Source organism: Mirounga angustirostris, unplaced genomic scaffold, assembly GCF_029215605.1.
Source record: "Mirounga angustirostris isolate CCGP_5_RB_7025 unplaced genomic scaffold, mMirAng1.0.hap1 SCAF_11, whole genome shotgun sequence".
NCBI lineage: Eukaryota > Metazoa > Chordata > Mammalia > Carnivora > Phocidae > Mirounga > Mirounga angustirostris.
In genome coordinates this window covers 43,353,545-43,374,507 of record NW_026991719.1, presented here as the reverse complement: position 1 = coordinate 43,374,507, position 20,963 = coordinate 43,353,545, and the positions used below count along the sequence as shown (strand labels likewise).

Here is a 20,963-nt window from a genome sequence, read left to right as displayed (position 1 = left end):
ATGGACACGAATGCTTCTTACAAGCTGGGAAAATGATTTACCACACACACCCCTTTTTAAAAGATGTTATTTATTTACTCGAGAGAGAGAGAGAGTACGAGTGGTGGGAAGGGGCAGAGGGAGAGAGAGCAGGCTTCCCACAGAGCACGGAGCCCAACTTGGGGCTCGATTCCCGGGACTCCAGAATCATGACCTGAGCCAAAGGCAGACACTTCACCGACTGAGCCACCCAGGCGCCCCTGAATTACCCTTTTTAAGCCTCGGGATTCTTAGCTGCCAACTGACAATGATGGGTTGGTGTGAAGATTAATAGAAACACATACACGAAAGTGCAAAAAGCAGTGCCTAACACACACTAGGAAGTAAGAAACCATAGCTCGTTTCCCTTAATGAAACTCGTTATCCTTCACTCCACTCCACTTGGTCCCAAAGCGGAGTTGTAGATTTCTGTGCATATAGACGGCTTGAGCCCTTGGAAGATAGGACCGCTAGAGAGGCCAGTAACCTTCGTTTGAGCCTGACACACTTCAATGGAAGCCTTCCATTCCCCAGTTTGTTTCAGCTGTAGTGCCCGGAAGGAAGGGGCTATGTCAGAGTAAAAATGCAACATGCGGGGCGCTGGGTGGCTCAGTCGTTAAGCATCTGCCTTCGGCTCAGGTCATGATCCCAGGGTCCTGGGATCGAGTCCCACATTGGGCTCCTTGCTCAGCAGGGAGCCTGCTTCTCTCTCTCCCTCTGCCTGCCGGTCCCCCTGCTTGTGCTCTTTCTCTGTCAAATAAATAAATAAAATCTTTAAAAAAGAGACTGTTTCTTTAAAAATAATAAAAAAATAAAATTAAGATTGATGCAGAGAATAGCAATTTTCCAGGTTGCCTTTTCAGAGCCCAGTGCCCCCAGGTTAAGGTCACAGTGCCATGAATTAGGACACCAAATGTCTAGAAGGGCATGTTTGTTTCTTCCAACTGATTCTAGAGTTGGCTACCTAGAGGTAAATTCTGTAAGGCTGACATAAGTGATTAGTACCGGAACAAGACAACTTAGAATATCGAATCCTTTTGATTTTCACACTGCTCTTAAACCTAAACTTGCCTCTTATTATTTGTCCCTTTTTAGTAGATGAGAAGAGTGAGTAAATGAGCCCAAAGTTAAAATCCTTGGTTAGCTTGGGCCTCCTAGCTAGGCAGACATGTGGCTGAGCTGAGACCCGAGATCTCCTGGTTTCGTGGCTCTTGAGCAGAGCTGAATATTAACCAGGCGACAGTGCAGTCCAACTCCTTTGGTGAGAACAAGGAACAAGGCCGAAGCATACAGCAGTGAAGGTTGTGCACTTTTTTAAGAGCAGTGTGAAAAGGAGTCCCTATATGCAGTGCACAACCTTCACTCCGTTCTAACAATAAACATGGTTCTATCATTATTAATCACCTCTCCGCATACCCAGCATCGTTGCTAGGTCCTTTTTATATAGTTAATCCTCACAGCAGCATTGTAAGATAAATATTTTACTGAAACTGAGATAAATTAAATACTGTGTGTAAGGTCATGCAGCTTTTGAGTTATGGAGCCCGATTTTACATTTTTACTGGAATGCAGACCCAAGTCTTCATGACACTGTGTTCTTTCCACTCTACTCTCTTGCCTTGCCTTTCCTGTGCTCTGGGGAGGGAAGAGGAAAGAGTGGTAAATTTGAGTACTCTCATGCGGCAGGACTCTTGTCCCCCAGCTGCGGGACATCGGCCCAGCTGGGGCCTTTGGAGACCTTGCTGCCACCACCTGCATTTCCTAAGAGCGAGATTGGAGATGAGGTGGAGGAGGGGGAGAGAGGCAGGGAAAGAAGGTGGGAAGGTGTGTGGTGCGGGTTGGAAGACAGGCTGTATAGATGGGAAACCAACCTAACTGGAACAAAGAACCCTGGCCCCCAAACTCCACCCCAAACTGCAGCCCTCCCATCATTTTCACCCTGGACCCCTGTTTCATAGTATGGTCCCGGAACCACTTGTATTAAAATCTCTTGTGCGGGGTGGGGGGCAGTTGTTAAAAATGCGGATTCCCTGGCGTCACCACAGAGGTACTAAATCCCAATTTCTGGGGGGTAGGGCTCACCAATGTGCATTTTCAACAACCGCTCCGGGTCATTTCGCTCAGGAGACACTTTGATTAGGAACAATCATCCCAGACCAGTGTCTTCCAACTCTTTTGGATCATGCACCCTCTTCAGAAAGAATTTTTCGCACATGCACTTTCAATATATGTTGGTAATTTATTAATAAATTCCTTATATGTACTAATGTCCTAATGTTTACGTTTTTAAATGCAAAAAATGGTGAGACTTTTGCATTAGTATTCTTAGATGAGCCTGGTTTCTAGTTTGCCTTTATGTATGTTCTAGTTGTTGGGTTTTCGTATTGACATCATGCAGGACTCTTTTCTTCTCCCTCAATAGATTCCAGAGTTTAGGAAGTGTAAATAGTATTGAGGTTGTCTGTTCCTTTACGGCTGGTAGAATTAACACAAGACTGCGTGAGTGTGCTATATTTTTTTGTCAAATTTATCAACATTGTTTCCTATGGTAACAGGTGTGCTTAGATATTTCCATTCTTCTGCAGTTTTGGTAATTTTTGTTTTCCTAGAAAACCATCCTAAGCTTTCTAATTTGTTTTCATAGAGTAGAGCAAAGTATTCTCTTACTCTTTTCATTTACTCTGCAACTGTGGTTATTTCTCTATTTCTTATTTTGTGCATTTGGGGTTTTTAATTAGATTAGCAAGTGGTTTATCTTTTTTATTGTTTTATATTTCCTTTTGAAGAAGTAGCTTTTGGCTTTAATTATTAATTCTACCATTTGTTTTCCAATGTATTAATTTCTGCCATTAGTTTTCTTTCTGCTTTGCTTAGCTCTATTTTTGTGGCTCTTTTCTGGACTTTTTTGTTCAGTGTTTAATTCATTGATTTTAATTTGTTCTTACGTATTAATGTAAGCATTGAAGGCTTCGGTTTTTCCTTTGACCACTGCTTTAGTCAGTCAAATTCTCTAGCTTCTGATATTTCATTGTTGTTATTTTCTAGGTATTCTACAATTTCAGATCAGGTTTCTTTGACTAGAGTGGGGAATACTTTTTTCCCTTTTATTTTCTATGTACTAGAAGTTTTTGTCTTTCATTTTTGTTACTAATTTCTAGTGTTTTTATGTTGTGATTAGGTACCATAGTCTGTACTTCTTTCATTTTTTGACTTAATATAGAGTCAATTTAAAAAAGGTTCAATGGACCCTTGAAAATAGAATTTAAATATTCCCATTATCTTAGTTTTGACTGTCACATCTGTCATCAGCTGAAACAGCCTCATATTTCATTGCTCCCTTTTTCTACCTTTGCATTTCCTGTGTCTTTTGCTTTATGAATTTTGATGCTATGTTATTTGACACGTAAAGATTTAGGGTAGTTAGATCTTAATCATGTGTTCTAACCACGAATTTATAGTGCCCTTCTTTGCCTTGTTTGTTAATTTTTGCCTTTAATTCTACTTTGTTACGATACAAATATCATGACTGTTGTTTTTTTTTTTTTTCATTTTTGGCATGAATCATTTATTTTATAATTTTATCGCAGTATACTTGATACACAAAGTTACATTTGCTTCAGGTATACAACATAGTGATTTGAGAAGTCTATACATTATGCTGTGCTCACAAATGTAACCGGAGGCCTGTATCTCCCACTCCTCTTCACCCATTTTGCCCATCCCCTCTGCCCCCACCCGTACCCTTCTGGCTACCATCAGATTGTTTTCTGTATTTATGGGTCTGTTTCTGCTTTTTGTTTATTTGTTCATTTTGTTTTTTAGATTCCACATATGAATGAGATCATATGGTATTTGTCTTTTTCTAGCTATCTGACTTATTTCACTTAGCATTATACCCTCTAGGTCCATCCGTATTGTTGCAAATGGCAAGATCTCATCCTTTTTTATGTCTGAGTAATATTCCTCTGTGTGTGTGTGTACCATCTTTTATCCATTCATCTTCTTTATCCATTCATCTGTTGATGACACTGGGGTTGCTTCCATATCTTGGCTATTGTAAATAATGCAGTGAACATAGGGGTGCATATATCTTTTCAAATTAGTGTCTTCATTTTCTTTGGGTAAATACCCAGTGGAATTACTGGATCATATGATATTTCTATTCATTAATCCATTTATTAAACAAAATTTATTAAATGCCTACTGTGTGCCAGGCTCTAGGTACTAGATAAACGAGACACATAAGATCCCTGCCCTCAAGAAGCCTACATTTTAGTTAGAGAGTGGAGCATAAATTAAACAAGTGAAAGTAGATATGTGATATAATACTAAGTGGAGATGTGTGTTCTGAGAAAGAACAAGATGGAAAGAGGATAGTGAAGGATAAGTCATCTCTATTTGAGATAAGGTGGTCAGGAAAATCCTCTGCCTGATAGCATTTGTCAACCTTTTACTCTCCACTCACCACCTTGTTTGTTTCCTGCTGGAGGAAATGCCAGGTGAAACACTTTGCACACAAGGAGGAACTTAGAATCTTAAGGAACTATAGGTGGGCAAAGGCCCAAATGAGAAGGGAGTGTGGACGTGTGGAGGTGAATTTCTGATCCATGCGAGTGATGAGCTAGCCACGACGGGGACTGGAGATGAGCTGACTGAAGGAGATTTGGTTCTTCATTCTATCTGAGCTTGGCTACCATTATGTGTATGATTATTTTTTAAAGAAATATTCTCAGTCTTCAGTATGACTATTGAATGGGTATTCTGTCTGATGATTTAATTGAACTGCTGGAATTTCCTGTCACTAGGCAATACTTAGCATGATGCTGATTGCTCACAGGCTACAGCAGGAAACCAGGTCTTCTGGTTTAGAGGGTTTAACTCTTTATACTCTGAGACTAAAGAGCCGTCCTTTGACTCTGGTCACTATTATACAGAAGTTTGACTTTTTATGCATATTTTTATACATATTTAAATCAGCCTGGACTTCTTTCTTTGGATATTTTTTCTATTGCTTATAAGATGAGACTCTCATTTTGCCTCACAAGTGACAGTCTTTTTAATCTTCTGATAGTTTTTTCTTTTAAACATAGAATATATATACCTGTATACACACATAACACACATTAAAATACACACACACACATACCCTTAACTCTTGAATCTGGAATTTATTTTGGTACATAATAGAGGGTGCAGCTCCAAATATCACTGTTCTGCAGTTATCTCAAAAAAAATTTTTTAAAAATCATTCTTTATCTCCTTGTTATGGAAGGTGAATTATATACGATGTTTTTATGGATAGTTCAATGTGTTTCTGGAGTTTTCATTCTGTTCTACTAATCAGTAACACACTGTTTTCATTATAATTGCTTTATAATATGCCTAATCCCTCACCCCCATTTCTTCTGTAGCAAAATACTTTTTAATATTGTATCTCACGGGCGCCTGGGTGGCTCAGTTGGTTAAGCGACTGCCTTCAGCTCAGGTCATGATCCGGGTGGGAGTCCCAGGATCGAGTCCCACATCGGGCTCCCTGCTCAGCAGGGAGTCTGCTTCTCCCTCGGACCCTCTCATGCTCTCTCTCTCTCTCTCTCTTTCTCTCTCTCAAATAAATAAAATCTTTAAAAAATATATTGTATCTTACTTCATGTTGCAAATTAATAAAAAATGCTATAGTTAAAAATTCCTGTTGAGAATTCTGACTAGAACTGCATTAGAAGGAGCTGTTTTAAACCCCAAATTGTAGATATTTGTGAATTGCCTGCTTGCTATCTTTTGGTACAAGTATAAAAACACAGACAGAAAGCATGTCAAATTCACGATACAGCTTGCATCTGGAGAGGCAGCAGGGGAATAGAAGTGGGGAGCGAAACAAAGGGTATTATGTATCTCTTTTTAAAAAAAATCATCAAGTATAGATGGCAGAGTATTAAAATGTGCTAATCCTGGGCAGTCGGTGGGAGCATGGATATTTATTATAGCAATCTCTGTATGTCTCTAAATATTTAAAATTTTTCGTGATTGAAAACAAAGCAAACAAAAACAATGTAACAGGATAATCAGACTTGTAAGCCCCAGTACACAGCACATTCAATCTGCGTGCTACAGAGTGAGGTAGTGTGTGTATCCAGTCTTTGGAGCTAGACTGTCCAGGTTCAAATCCTAGCACTACCACTTACCAGCTTTATGACCCAGAGCAAGTTACTTAACCTGCCCACACCTCAGTTTGCATGGCTATAAAATTGGGACGATAATAAGAGCTACATCCTGGGGTCATTGTGAGTATTAAGTTAAGACGTGGAAAGCACTTAAACCAGTGCCTGGCATTTAGTACCTACTTAATAAGTGTTAGCTATCAGTATTAGATGTTAGTATTACTATTCTTATGATTGCATTTACTACGTATGCTTGCGTTGTTTTATGGCCGTCTTAAAGTTTACAGAAATGATGTTATCCGAAACATGGGGCCATCTGCAACGTGCTCGGTTTACACAATCCCCGTCTTGCTGTTCTGCAGGGAAATGGCTCATTCCAAGGCTAGCTTTCCGTGGGCAACCCCGTCCCATCCTTGCCTTGAGAACCCGGCACTGGACTTGTCAAGCTACCGAGCCATCTCTTCCCTTGACCTTCTCGGAGACTTCAAGCACTCTTCAAAAACAACAGAGGAAACTTCTGCCTGTGAGGAGGGGAGCTCCGTGGCCTCCATGCCCCGCCCGCTGCGTAGCCGTGCCTTCTCAGAGAGCCACATCAGCTTGGAGCTGCAGAGCTCCCGGGCCTGCGGGCAGCATAGGAGGGAGCCCTTTACCAAAGCTGATGAGACCCAGCCGGATCCTCTGGGAGCCCGGAAGAAGGCCTTTCCTCCTCCTCGCCCGCCTCCTCCCAACTGGGAGAAGTACAGGCTCTTCCGAGCAGCCCAGGAGCAGCAGAAGCTGCAGCGAGAGGAGGAGGAGGAAGAGGAAGAAGAGGAAGAAGAGGAGGAAGGGGGAGAGGAGGAGGGGGAGGAGGAGGAGCTCCCACCCCAGTATTTCAGTTCAGAAACCACTGGTACCGGAGCCCTCCATCCTGAAGAGGTCCTGGAGCACCCACAACCCCTGGGCTTTGGCCACTTGGAGGCTTCCAGGCAGGGCTCACAGAGCCTCCCAGCAGAGCAAGAGTCCTTTGGTCTCCATCCCAGCGATTTCCTGCCTCCAATAAGGGGCCACTTGGGATCTCAACCTGAGAAGGCTCAGCCCCCTTGCTGTTACGGTGCGGGTGGGCTTTGGAGGACATCAGAGAAGGAGACCACTGATCCCCCCAAGTAAGTGCTTATGAAAGAAAGGTCCCCCCGGGCGGCTGCATCAGGAGTGTGAACTCCACCTCCACCGTTTACCAGCTGTGTGACCTTGGCTTGATCGATTGATTAAACTGTTCCCAGCCTCACATTTTTCTCACCAGGAAAACGGGCATGATGATACCCATTCCACTTGGCTGTCGTAAAGATGAAGACCATCTCTCTAAAGTAGGGAGCCCAGTGTGTAGCTCATAGTAGGTGCTCGGTAAATGGTCGTGGCTGATGTTCTTAACGATCACTGTCAAAATACTACCTTATCTCTCAGTTTGCCTTTTAAGGTATGCATCAGTTTCAGGCCCCTGAGCCAGAAGGCATTAAGCCCTCCCTGCCTCCTGGCATTTCCCCAGAGCCTGGCTGAGGCCCTTTCCTGCCTTTTTCTTTTGCTCGCTCTCTAGAATGAGAGGCCAGCTCACAGCCTGACGGGCCTCTGCTCTAGGACCTGCCTGGGCTTCTAAACTCTCCCCGCAGCTGCTCCTGGGGGTGGGGGGCGCTTTATGCCCCTCTGTTCCTTACAAAAGTCAAGGGCACTCCTCTCCTCTGCCTTTCTCTCCATCCCCTCCCTGCCCCAGCCCTGTGCTCCTGCCTCTTTGCATTTGCTTCGGTGGGCCACAGGTGGTAGTTGACGGGGTGAGCTGCCCGGGCAGGGCAGGCAGAGCAGGAGTGTAGCCCGGCCACCAGGCTGTTGGTGTCTGTGTGCCCCGCTGCGCATGCCCTACAGTGCCTGGCCCTTGTCCTGTTGGCTCCAGAGCGAAGGAGCTCTGGCCTCTGGCTCTGCCCGCCATCCTGCCCAGAGCTCAGCCCACACTCTGCTGGGGCAGCGGATGGGGGGCAGGTATTGATCCCATAAGTGCTTTCTTTAAATCCTTCTACAGAAGGAACTTGCCTGAGACTCGTTGCTATTAGAAGTACCTCGTTTTCGTGTCTTTTACCCACCCACAAACCCTTCACCCAGCCATCTGGAACTAGTTGAGAAGTTTCCCAGCACGAGGTGCACAAGCAGAGCGCGACAGGGCCTAGCTAGCTCCTAGCTAGCTCTTAGCCACCGGGAGGGTCTCTCATCGGAGCCCTCGCGGCTGCTTCTCAAGCTGTCCAGCTAGCTAGGGGGCGTTCTTACTGTAATCAGAAGATGTTTTGTGGAAAGCGACTGTGGTTGCTCCCTATCACGGCAGGGAGAAGGGAAGGTGACCTAGCATATAGTAGGCACTTAACATTTAAGAAGACAGAATGAATAAACCAATGGCTGAACATGTATGAAGCATTCGCTGTGTGCCATACACCACTAGTCGTTCTATACCCATTATTTCATTTAACCTCCCAACAGCCCTGTGCGCCATTTGACAGATGATTCCCATTTGACAGATGCAGAAACTACAGCTGAGGAAAATAAGGGACGAAGGGACTTCGATTCCAAAGCTAGATCTGTGTGACTCTAAAACCTACGCTTCATTTGCCATCCTAGGCAGCCTTTCTCAGAGAGATCTTGTTCTTGCAAGAGGCCAGGCCTTTACAAGGCCCTCTTGGCCCCTGTAGGGCAGAGTGTCCCAGCGATTGTAGTTAGAGGCCCCAGACTTGCCCTTTCAGCCTCCTAGTCCTTCCTCCTTTTATGTACCTCCATTCACCTTGGCGCCTTGGCCAGAGAGAAGGAAACTGCTATTACTAGAGATCTTGTAACTCGTTCCAGAGATTTATTTTTTTTTAATGACTATAGGATGCAAGGGGAAATATCTGTTTGCACACAGCCCTAGCTAGCTGTGGCTGCAGAAAATCAATTATAGATGCCTCTCTGAATGATGTAGATTTAAGGAACAGCATTATTCCCAACAAAGCTAATATTTTTTTTTTTTTGCCTGCTTCCTATGTGCCAAGCATTGTTCTAAGCACCTTTGTGTTTTGATGGATTTAATCTTCACAATCAACCTGTGAAATAGATATCATTAGTGTCCTACATCTTTTAGGTGAGAAAAGTGTGGCACAGGGAGGCTAAAGTAACCTGCAGAAGATCACAGGTAGTCAGGACCCAGGCTGTCTGGCTCACTGTGCCCAGTACATCCTCCCAGGATCTCTGGGCTCCTCAAGATCCTATTCCAGACCCTGGGAGAGCATAGGGTTCTAACCAGAAGGAAGTGGCTTTAAGACTTTGTAAGGGAGAAGTGTTAGGGGCAGGTAGATGTATCAGATTTTGAATCTAAAATACAAAAAAAAAAAAAAAAAAAGACATTCTAATTTCAGCCAAGTCAAACCAGAGCATTTCTATAACCCACATACTATTCAGTTACAAAACGCTGGGATACATCTAAAACCAGGTTAGTGGAATTTTCAAGTGTTGGTTAAGTCTCCTAACTCTGGTTCGAGTACAGGTATAGTTTGCTTTCTGAACTCTGTGCATTTCCTCTCAGTGCTCTGCAGAAGGAATCTGATTTTTGCTTCAGTGTTCATTATCAAATGCAGATTATGTTGTCATAGATCTCCTGGAACTCCTGCCCTATTAGTGGAGATTATGAGGACAGGAGCTCTAGGACATAACGCCTAAGATGATATGCTGTGATATGGTGCAGGGCTGTGTCCGCTGCGATCTGAATCTATAATTAGCACATCCTTTTAAAAAATATTTCCAGTTTTATTGAGATATAACTGACATACAGCCACATCCTTTTTTCCCCCTTAGTTCTGTACTTTCTTTCAGTGCTTTCTGACTCAGAACTCTCTCACACATGCCCTAAATATTTTTTCTTATAGATAAGAACTCCCTAAGTTCATATATTCCTATTCCCTCCAGAATATTCTCTCTTGTCTGCTAACATAGATATAGTCCAGCCAGAAAATTCCTTACATGCAAGGTTTTATATGATGTCAAGTTGTCCCTTTGGCAGTATAGCATAGTGGCTAAAAGTAGAGATTCTGGAGTTAGGTCACGTAGGTCTAAATCATGGGTCTGTCATTTACTGTCTGGTGACCTTGGGGAAGTCACTTTCCCTCTCAGTACCTCATGTTCCTTATCTCTAAAATGGTTGCCACGAGCATTAAAATTTTATCTCTATCTACACACACACACTCAGACACACCTACAGAAAAGCACATCTTAAGACAGCTTCTAGGACATGGTAAGTGTGAGTGAATATTAGCTAGTATTGTTCGTTTATTAGTGTTATTAGCTTTAAAAACCCACATGTAAAATGAATACCTTGGATGAGGAATATTGGCATGCCCAAGTTTCTTTTGTGTGATGAATTAGGAGAGAGCATAGCATGAATCAGTAAATAGCTGTGGAGCCTTTTAACCATTATTTTTGACCTTTATCTAAGAGCTGCAAGAAGCTGCAAAAATGACTAATGAGTTTCTCCTATTTTTCCTTTCAAACAGCTAGAGGTTAGCAAAGGGGCAGTGACACAGACAGGTGGAGGGTAGGGGTGGCTGGTAGGCAACAAGAATATAGCGGGGGTGGGCCCCCCTCTTGCATGAACCATGAGTGGAATTCTTTCCCCTCCCATCACTGAAACCTGACATTAAAGCATTTCTCCTTCTTTCCTTCCTCACGCCAGACCAGAAGCCTCGATGGCGGAAGAGCCCAAACCCAAGCCAGCGTGGAACCAGAGCTACTTCTTTCCACAGGAGCAGTTCACTTTCATGGGCTGGGGCTCTGAGAAGCAGCACCTCAGCCCCACGGGCTTCAGTGAACCGAAGACAACAGGGTCTGCCGCTACACTTGTCAAGCCCCTGGGTGCCACTGGTTCCATTTTTTCCCCATTTCATTCTGCAACCGTGGAGGAGGCTGGGGCCACTGGGGATATGGCAGAAGTGGAGAGATGCTATCCTTTCCCAGGCCGAAGGCCTGCCTCACAGGCAGTCTCAGAAGAGCTCATGAGAGATGTGGTAGGCCGTGACAAGTCCCTGGCAGGGGTGTTAACCCCAGCCTCCAGCATGGTGACCACTGCTGAGGTCATGGGTGACCTCTTTGCTGTGGGAGATCTGCAATGGAGGGGCCATTTCAAGCAGGAGTGGCACCACCAGGAAAGAAGAAATTATGCAAGTGTCCAGGAAAGCCATGGGGTGCCTTTGTAAGCAAGCAGACTAGATAGAGCTGGAGTGGGCGGCGGTGCGGGCTGGGTAGGAGGGAGGCCAACAGTCTTGGAGGATGAATAGCTAAGGTCTCAGATAGATCCCTACCACTTCCTCCCTCCCTGGGGATTCATATGCCGGGGCCATGAACTTAGGGGAATCCTGGAAGATCAGAAGCGCAGAACTTTGGGGCCTGCCAGTCTTTCTAGATCTTAGTGGGGCGCTGACCAAACCAAATCACCCCTAAAGAAGTTCCCCTACCTGTTGAAGTCAGGGGCATAGAAATAGCCTTCTAAGTTCTCAAAGTTGGCCTTGCCTTGGCTTCTGGGTAATCTTCATGTGGCCCGTTGACATTTCAACAGTGCTTCCTGGTCCATCATTTCCTTATTCCATAGCTCTTTGGTGAAGCAGGGTCCCATTTTTCACAAATGGGGAGATTAACAAGCAGGAAGTTCAGGAGCGTCTCTGACAGAGGTGCTCAAATGGTCATTCTTTGTTTCTACAGACAAGAATTTCAGCACTTCTCGCCTCCTCCGGGGGCCCCAGGGATCCCTACCTCTTACTCAGCTTATTACAATATTTCTGTGGCCAAGGCAGAACTGTTGAACAAGTTGAAAGACCAACCCGAGATGGCAGAGATTGGCCTGGGAGAGGAAGAAGTTGACCACGAACTGGCTCAAAAAAAGGTGAAGTTTTCTGATATGCCTTAGATTTTCACCATTTAGTTTGCGTGTCTGGAGGTTGACCTGCCCTCTACGCTCTCCGGAACAACTTGGTGCATCCCCGCTTCTTCAGTATGGACATCAAATAGCCTCTCTGGGTTCCTCACAAATGCAACTCCAGTCTCTTTTTGATCCAGCCAATAATAGTAGTGATAGTAATAGAAATCATCAACATCATCATCATCATCATCACTGTGTCTCTTGAATCCTTAAAGCAACTGGACAGTGATCCCCTTTTTTACCAGTTGAGAGGATTAGGTTGCCCAGGGTTACAGACCTAGTAATAGATCCAGGACTTGAATGAAGTCAAGACTGTCTCACTTTCTACTTTATCGCGCCTTCCCTCTGAAATAAGCCAGCCTTGTAAGTAACTCGCCGCCCAGGGCACATCAGAGTTTTTGCCAGCGAGCTCCAACCAGTAGCAGCCATTGATTGTATTCTCTGTGTAACTTTCTGGAAGAGGGAATAGACTGACTAAGCCAAAAAAAAAAGGAGAAATTAGAGGCTGGTAAATTCTAGTATTTCTTTGCAAGAATAATCAATAATGTCTTAAAAATACTAGAATGAGCAATAGAAAAGATGTTGTTGTTCCAAAGCCTCCCCGTTCTTCCTGTAAGCATCGCTAGGCTAGTTTTCTAATCAAATTCCTGGAATCACTTTGCCCTCCCTGCACTTACCCATTTTATTTTGTAAGCAAATAGGGTTTCCATGGCAACCCCAAAGGCCTAATTTACCACTTTGTGAACATCTGAACTCGATGTAAATTGCTCCTCTGCCTATGCTTCTCATTCAGGACTTGACCTGTAGGAAAGCTGGAGGCCATTTGCCGGAGACCCCCCACCACTTTCAAATCTGAAGCAAAATGTCAGGGAAAGAATTGGAAGCATGGTGGTATCAAAGTTGTATTGATCCAGATGCCTGCCTCCTTGGATTCTGTGTTCCCTGAGCGTGGCAAGGCTGCTCCTGGCTTACTCAGGACCTTTTTATTAGGAGCAAACCTAATAAGAGTCTGAGCAGGAAAAGAGAAAAATGATCAGAAATGGCAAAGCACGGAACAGCAGGTAGTGATTTGAAGTGATTGTGGGGGAGCTAGGACAGCTTTTGTCTGAGGAAGACAGGTGAAGAAGGTCACCAATTTGCAATATCCTAGAAAAGCAACTCAGCTCTAGCTGGGTCTGTGATGACTCCTTAGCTCTATCCAGTACACTTTCCCCAGGACTGAAGTTCAGGTTGCAAAGGCAGGTGCCAAGAAACAAAGGGCTCTCTTCACTTGCATCCTTCCGGATCTATGGAACGATGGAACCGAAGAGCTAGGGTGGGTAGGTGATTTTCCAAGTTGATCATTTGGCCCCCAGCCCTCCCTTGTCCCTGGCATTGAGTTTTGTTTGGGAGAGCAGAGGGTAGGGATATAACTGGGAGCCTCTTGGTATCTAATTGTATTGCCTCATTCATATCATTGATCCCTGATTCCCAGTGAGTTTTAGAATTTTACTTACATGTAAACCGATGACACTTCAGACTTAAGATCATAGTGATCTCCTGACTTCTGGCCAGTTCTGAAATAGATACGAGGCCCTGGACCCAGAGCAGGCTCTCTTGGGACATTTCTTGGACACTTCTCCTTGGACATTTCTAAATAAACTACTAGAAAGGAGCACATGCTAGAAAATGACAAGCCTGTGGTCCCAGAGTGCCTGAGTGTGAATAATAATAAAACAAACCCTGAAGCAGGTCGCACGGGTGGCTCAGTCAGTTAAGCATCTGGCTCTTGATTTTGGCTCAGGTCATGATCTCAGGGTCAGGAGATCGAGCCCTGCATCGGGCTACACGCTAGGCGTGGAGTCTGCTTAAGATTCTCTCTCTGCCCTTCTCCCCCAGCTCACGTGCACTCTCTCTCCCTCTCTCTCTAAAAAAAAATTATGAAAAGAACAAATACACGCTGAAGCATACTTCAGTATATATACGCAAGATACAAGATACAAGATACTGTTCTAAGTGTGTAAACTGTATTAACTCATTTCATTTTCAGAACAGTACTATGAGGTAGGTGCTATTGTTATCCCATTTTTTAGATGGGGAAATTGAAGCACAGAAAGGCTGAGTGATTTGCTCAAGGTTACACTGGTGCTTTGTGGCAGAACTGGGGTTCAAACCCAAGTAGTCTGGCACTAGAGTCCATGCTCTTAACCACAATGCCATGCTGAATGCAAAGGCTGTGTGCAACCTGGGGCGGCTCCGTTCTTGTTAGGACTGTGCACCAGACAAGCTTCTGCTAGTTCAGCATGCCTGGTAATAATAACAACAACAACAACAACAACAGCGGCAGCAGCCCTAAATAGGTATTGAGCACTTAAGGGGCCAGGCACAATACTAAACATTTTACTTTATGATCTCATTTAACCCCCACCAAGGTGGCAGGGTGGGGGAGGAGAGGAGAAGCGTCTCCAGTTTACAGATGAGGAAACAGAAGACTCTGTGAGATTGGGTATCTTGCCCAAGGTCACACAGTTTGGAGGGGGTGGGAATTGGAATCCAGGCATCTCTGACTCCAAACGGCCGCTCTACCACACTACCTTCCTGTGAGTGGGGTTCCAGAACTCATTACACTCAGAGGGGAGACAGATCAGAAGACACAAGCAGTTTTTCCCTTAAGAAACTTATCATCAGGGCACCTGGGTGGCTCAGTTGGTTAAGCGTCTGCCTTCGGCTCAGGTCATGATCCCAGGGTCCTGGGATTGAGCCCCGCATTGAGCTCCCAGCTCGGCGGAAAGCCGGTTTCTCCCTCTGCCTGCCACTCCCCCTGCTCGTGCTCTCTCTCTCTCTCAAATAAATAAATAAAATCTTTAAAGAAAAAAGAAACTTATCATCAGTAGGAGACGGATCAGATGCACCCACGTGAAACAGGGAATGAACAACTTCAAATTATACTCTAGCGTTCTATTTCTGAAAGGCAGGAGAGTTCAGAAAAGAAAGAGATCATTGAGAGACGGGGTATGGAGGCAGAAGCTTCCTGCAGGGAGGGTGGGAACAAAGCTGGGCCCTGAGGAAAGGAGGGAAATAGCCAAAGTGCAGGAAGAGATGGAGAGCAGGTAGAACTGCATGAAGCAAATCAGGAGCACAAGGATGAGGGTTGTAAATGCAGATGGAATGAGGAGCTAATCCTGAAAGGTTCAGAGCCTTGAGACTGGAATGGTAGGGTGGGGCCAGGCGGAGTGACAGCCTAGTGGCCCGCCTTTATTAAACAGTCCCTGCTAAGTCCATGGCATGCATCATCTCATTCAATGAAGTGGGTCCTACAATTATGCCCATTCCGCAGATCAAGAGTGAACTCCACAAAGAAACCCACCCAAGGACACACAGCCAGGAAGGTGGCAGAACTAGAAGTCAAACCTAGTCGTCGGGACTTCAGAACTCAGTCTTATCCAAAAGGCCTCAAAAGCCAAACGGAGGGGGGTGAAGGGCCAGCACAGGGCCACGCACACAAGACCTAACTCAGTGGATTGAAGGAGAATCAATGAAGTCAAAGGCAAATACTTGATGACGATGCTTTTCCAACCCATGCTCTCACAAGCATTCCAATTCCTGTTTATTAAATGGTCTCAGCCAGTATTTATTAAGTTACATCTGGCAAATGAGAACTAGCCCCTGGGTACCACTTATCTGACGCCAGGACGTTTGGTGGTGACTGATTCCTACCAGATCTGAAGAGATAGATGGGAGAGAGGGCGCCTGTCCAGAAAATTGGAATTGCTCATGACTTGCTCGGGTTTCCTTTGTTTCTGATGACGGGTAGAGCCTGCCACCTGTTTCCAGATGGAAACCTCCATCCAAAACGGAGGTTATAGGCACAGATCAGTTTCTGTCAGTCCCCATTCTCATCCTTTGCCTTCTCTTGTTGATTTCTTCTAGATACAGCTTATTGAAAGCATCGGCAGGAAGCTTTCTGTCCTGCGGGAGGCCCAGCGAGGACTGCTAGAGGACATCGGTGCCAATTCTGCCCTTGGGGAGGAGGTGGAGGCCAATCTAAAAGCGGTCTGTAAATCCAACGAGTTTGAAAAATACCATTTGTTTATCGGGGACCTGGACAAAGTGGTCAACCTATTGCTGTCCCTCTCTGGACGACTGGCCCGGGTGGAGAATGCTCTCAACAGCATCGATTCAGAGGCCAACCAGGAGAAGGTAGAGTTGGGGTCTCAGGGGTGGATGGAGGGAAATGCCATCTGTTCCTTCTCGGGACTCCCTCTTTCAAGTCTGGCTCATCTGGGAGACAATAAAGCATAGTGTTAAGAGTGTGGGCACTCGCTTTTAAGTGCCTGGAAATTCTGACTTTACCAATAATTAGCTGTGTGACTGTGGGCAACTTACTTAACCGTACTCTGTCTCAGTCTCTTCAAAAACACACTACCTCCACCTCATGGGGTTGTGAGAATTAAATTAGATAATCCAGAGCTCCTGGGTGGCTTAGTCACTTAAGCATCTGCCTTCGGCTCAGGTCATGATCCCGGGGTCCTGGGATCAAGCCCCGCATCGAGCGCCCTGCTTCTTCCTCTCACTCTCCCTCGGTGCTCTCCCTCCCCCCCTCAAATAAATAAAATCTTTAAAAAATAAATAAATTAGATAATCCATATTAATTACTTAAAACAGGGCCTGGAACAGGGTAAACACTGAATGAGGGCTACCTGCCAGGAGTAGTAGCAGTAATAGTAGTAACAGTAGTAGTAGTAGTATCGATAGTGATAGTGGTAGTAATAGTAGTAGTAGGATTGGTGCCGACGGTGGTAGGAAGAGTAGCAGCAGCAGCAGCAGCAGCAATTTCACCTCACTCTCTCTCCGAGTTGGAGGACGAGGTCTCACCAAGTAGCTGAGATGGGGAGTCGATCAGTTTCACAGGTTGGGCCACTCTGCATAATCCTTGAACCAAAGGGGCATTACCTTTCCGCACACAAGTGGTTTGGGATACAAATCGGAATCCACAATGAGAGGCACATACACACGAGCATACACGCATGGATACGTACTCACACACGTACACCGACACGGAGACGTGCGCCATTTTGAAAGCACTGTCATGGTGATCCTTTATCTCCGGATGGAAGGGGCATGAGCTCGCTTTGTCAGAGCCTTCCCCCACCCTAACCCAGGTGGTGGTCCATGGATTAAAGGCAGCTTAGGAATGGAAAGGGGTGAATACACAGCGCCCTGTTCAGAAAGCACTGTTGTGTTCATCCTCCCCTCCCCCGCCCCATAAGAAAGAAGGGCTTTTGCATGAAGGTGGACTTCGGGGCAGGAAATCTAGGACTGATCAGTTAGCAGAGTGGGGAGCTGTTGGCGGCAGCATGCCTGGTGGAGCCGTGGGTTAGGCAGCCGACTGGGAACTGGGATGACTCTTAATTGGTCTATCTGATTCCTCAGTTGGTGCTGATAGAGAAGAAGCAGCAGCTGACAGGGCAGTTGGCAGATGCCAAGGAGCTGAAGGAGCACGTGGACCGCCGCGAGAAGCTGGTGTTTGGCATGGTCTCCCGCTACCTGCCTCAGGACCAGCTCCAAGATTACCAGCACTTTGTGAAGATGAAATCTGCTCTCATCATCGAACAGCGAGAGTTGGAAGAGAAGATCAAGCTTGGGGAAGAGCAGCTCAAATGTCTCAGGGAGAGCCTGCTCCTGGGGCCCAGCAATTTCTAATTCCACCAACGGATTGACCCGCTGTCCCTGCCCAGCCACAATGGGAAGTGCTTTCAATCTTTGTTAGCAGTTCGTTAGCAAGTAGATAGCAGTTAGTTAGCAGTTTGTTCCATAGCCTCTACCTTGGACATCTCTCACTGCCCCTTACCTAGCACTGTTCCCAACTAGCTAGGAGTCCATTAGGAGGCCCCAAACTTCTACCTTAGGGAGCAAAAGCAAGAAGTAGGGGGTGCCCGCAGCAAGGTGTGATTATACAACCACACTCTCCTTCCCATGGTTTGCACAGGCAGGCACTCCCCGCACACAGAACCAACGAAGTGCCTGCATTCCTCTTGGTACAAGGACTCCAAAGACATCATGCACTCACCACCCACCCACGCCACAACCAGCCTCTCAAGGCTCAGAGAGAAGCTGCCTGTACAGCTCCATCCTGCCCAAGGCTCGTGGCCCAGCCATTGCCCACAGAGATCTGGCTGTCTTGAGGGCCTCACTCACCAGCAATTTAAGGGCCTCATGTAAGCTTTACAGTGGGAAGCACAGAAGGAGAAATTACACGAAACAGAATGTGAGCAAAGATTGGGAATCCCTGGGTGCCCGCCTACCTTCCCCAGCATCTGGTTGAGGGGGAAGGAGGCCTACTCTCAGCCCTGTCTAGTGTGGCCCTCCTCCTGTCCTAAGATTTTTGGCCTACCGCTTCCTGTCCCTTCCTGCCTTTCATTGCTGTGGCTTATAGGTGCCCACCCTAAGGGCTTCACACTATGGGCCATTAATAGCTCTACGAAAGCTGACTTCTGGATACACATTTCACTATTGGGGTGAGGGGTTCTTTGTTGTATTTTAAATGGCCTTTTGATTTTATTTATTTTTATGTTTTGATTTTTTTTCCTTTTTTTAACTAAGAAGGAGAGAAGAGGGGAGTCGGAGAGGGAAAGGTAATCCCAGAAGGAAAGCGTTTTCTGCAGATCAGCCTGAATTTCACCATGGCTAGATGAGCGAATGCCAAAGCCTTGAATTCTTCCCACCGAAGCCTATGAGGGTCTAAAAAAGGAGTTCTCACCTTGAACTCAGCTTGCTATGACCTGGCCCTATACTTTCCTTGAAGTCAGGATACCCATAAGCTTAGCATTCCCCAACAGGGTTCAGTTTTTTTCTTACCTATTTTTTCTTGAAACCAAAGAAATCTGAAACTGACAAAGGTTCACCCATTTCTCCACCACCTCCCATCTAAGAAATTGGGTAGAAGGGAGCTCAGGAAGACATCTTCCATCTCACAATTGCTTTCTCCAGCCTGTGGCCAGACTCAGGGAACTGAAATTCATGGTAGCTAGAAGCTCCAGCCAGGGCCACCCCCCTTCACCCCCCAGCCCCCCACCCCCCACCCAGAGCAAATTACAACCCAGCCATGGTCTTAGGTGCACAAGCAACTAACGCTGCTGTTGTTGGCTAATGCTGCCAAGGTCCTGACACCACTAGCCAGTTTCTGTCCTGAAAAATTGGAAAATCCCTCAGGTGGGCAACGGCAGGAAAGGAGTTGTGGCCAAACGCAAGCCTAGTAACCAGCTCTGTTCCCTGTTCCTCGCTCACTGGTGCCCCCGGTTCATGTTGCACAGCCCTGCCCAGCAAGCCCTGACATCTCTTCCAGTTACTGCTGAGTTCCTCGGGGTCCTTGGAGGTTAACTGTAGCAGCAGGGGTGCCTCACTCAGCCGAAGAATTTGCCAAAGAACTTTGCTGCAGCTACAAACACTGGTCTCTAGCTTCCGTTTCCTCTTCATTGTATTTGGAAACAATGGAAGAATCTTGGCCAGCAGGGTGTCCTGAGGGGGGCCCTGGGTATGCTCTTAGTACACTGCTGCTATCAGAACCACTGTTAAAATGTCAACTTGCCATTCTCCCCTCAAAGGGAGGAGTCTACTCTATTCAGGAAGGCTGATGACTTGTAAAGGGCTAGGCTGACCCAAGCCGAGGTGGAGGAAGGTGGGGGAGTGCTATGAATAGAGGCTGTAGTTGCCATCTTTTTTTTTTTTTTTTTTTTCTTAAACAGGCTCTAGGATAAATAAGGAGTAAGTTGAGATGTCCCATTTTGGGGGGTGAGGCCAATATAATCCAACATTCTAAGATTTGCGGGGGTGCTTAGAACAGCTTTTTGGGAAACACAGGCCCAGAGAAAAGAGTGGTCACTTACCTGGACACGATGACCATGGTCTGGGATTTTCTAGTCAGCGTTAGATTGGTTGTACATTAAATTTATCACACTAAAAGTACTATTGACTGTGTTATTTTTGTCCCTCATCCCACCTGAGATTAGAGTTGGAATCAGAACATCAGGATGCTCATTTTCACACAGAAGGACGGTTTCTAAAGCACTTAATAAAATAAACCCCAAAACTATACTGAGCAGTGAAGCTTGGCAGACACAGGGGAACTACTAAACAGGAACTAAGACCCTATGCTACTGACGTGAGTGACGGTGCTTCAGAACTGCCAGTATTACTTGAGATGCAGTGTCTCTCCCCTGTTCTCATTTCCTGGGCTCAGCCCTCTTGCAAGGTCTCCCAGGGGTAGCAGTTTGGAAGGCACACCAAGGGATTTTCCCAAAGACAGTTATTGGTCTTGACTTCTGTCCTCTCTCTTCGAATACTCATACAGGCCCCAGTGGGTAATACGTTGATAGAAAGAGAGGAATCAGTACAAGGGTTCTATCACTTGTCCCTTCTTACTCCCCCACCCCAACCCCGGGCTCTGGGTGATTGAGTCTCCTTGAGTCACACCAGCCGCAGACTCAGCCAGGGTTTAGTGGTAAATGCTCCAGGGGAACCTGGAGACACACTAAAAACAAAACCCTAGAAACAAAGAGACTGGAAGCAGAGGAACTGAGAGGGTGAAAGATGAAAAGCCTTTTTCAAGGCCAGGTTCAGGCTCTGTTTTCCATTTAACCTCCTGTGTCAAAAAGCTGCCCAGGGGCACCAGAGCCACAACCTGAACCCCAGTCTCCCTGAAGGTGCTGCTCTGCCCGTAGGAGCAAGTCCCAGATGGAGGAAGCTGGGCACATTTATGGCCACTTCCTCCTGTCTGGAGCTTGGTGACTCCCACTGTCTTTGCCAAAGGAGTTGTCTATGCCAATAATAGTTCTGTAACAGCGTATTATAATCTTTGA

General features: G+C 45.9%; 1 protein-coding gene across 5 annotated transcripts in view; it reads left to right on the top strand.

The window, feature by feature from the left end:
• The window catches only part of SHROOM4 (shroom family member 4), a 217,400-nt gene extending 197,330 nt beyond the window's left edge, over positions 1 to 20,070 (top strand). For 4 of the 5 annotated variants that reach the window (XM_064574065.1, XM_045878003.3, XM_064574067.1 and 1 more), the window contains 5 exons: positions 6,536 to 7,315; positions 10,888 to 11,037; positions 11,910 to 12,090; positions 16,036 to 16,305; positions 17,539 to 20,070. In XM_064574065.1, coding sequence (XP_064430135.1) covers positions 6,536 to 7,315; positions 10,888 to 11,037; positions 11,910 to 12,090; positions 16,036 to 16,305; positions 17,539 to 17,808 — 1,651 coding nt within the window. In that variant the 3' untranslated portion in view covers positions 17,809 to 20,070. The remainder of the gene's footprint in view (positions 1 to 6,535; positions 7,316 to 10,887; positions 11,038 to 11,909; positions 12,091 to 16,035; positions 16,306 to 17,538) is intronic. The other variant, XM_064574068.1, reaches the window with a different exon arrangement.
• Positions 20,071 to 20,963: the final 893 nt, after the last annotated feature.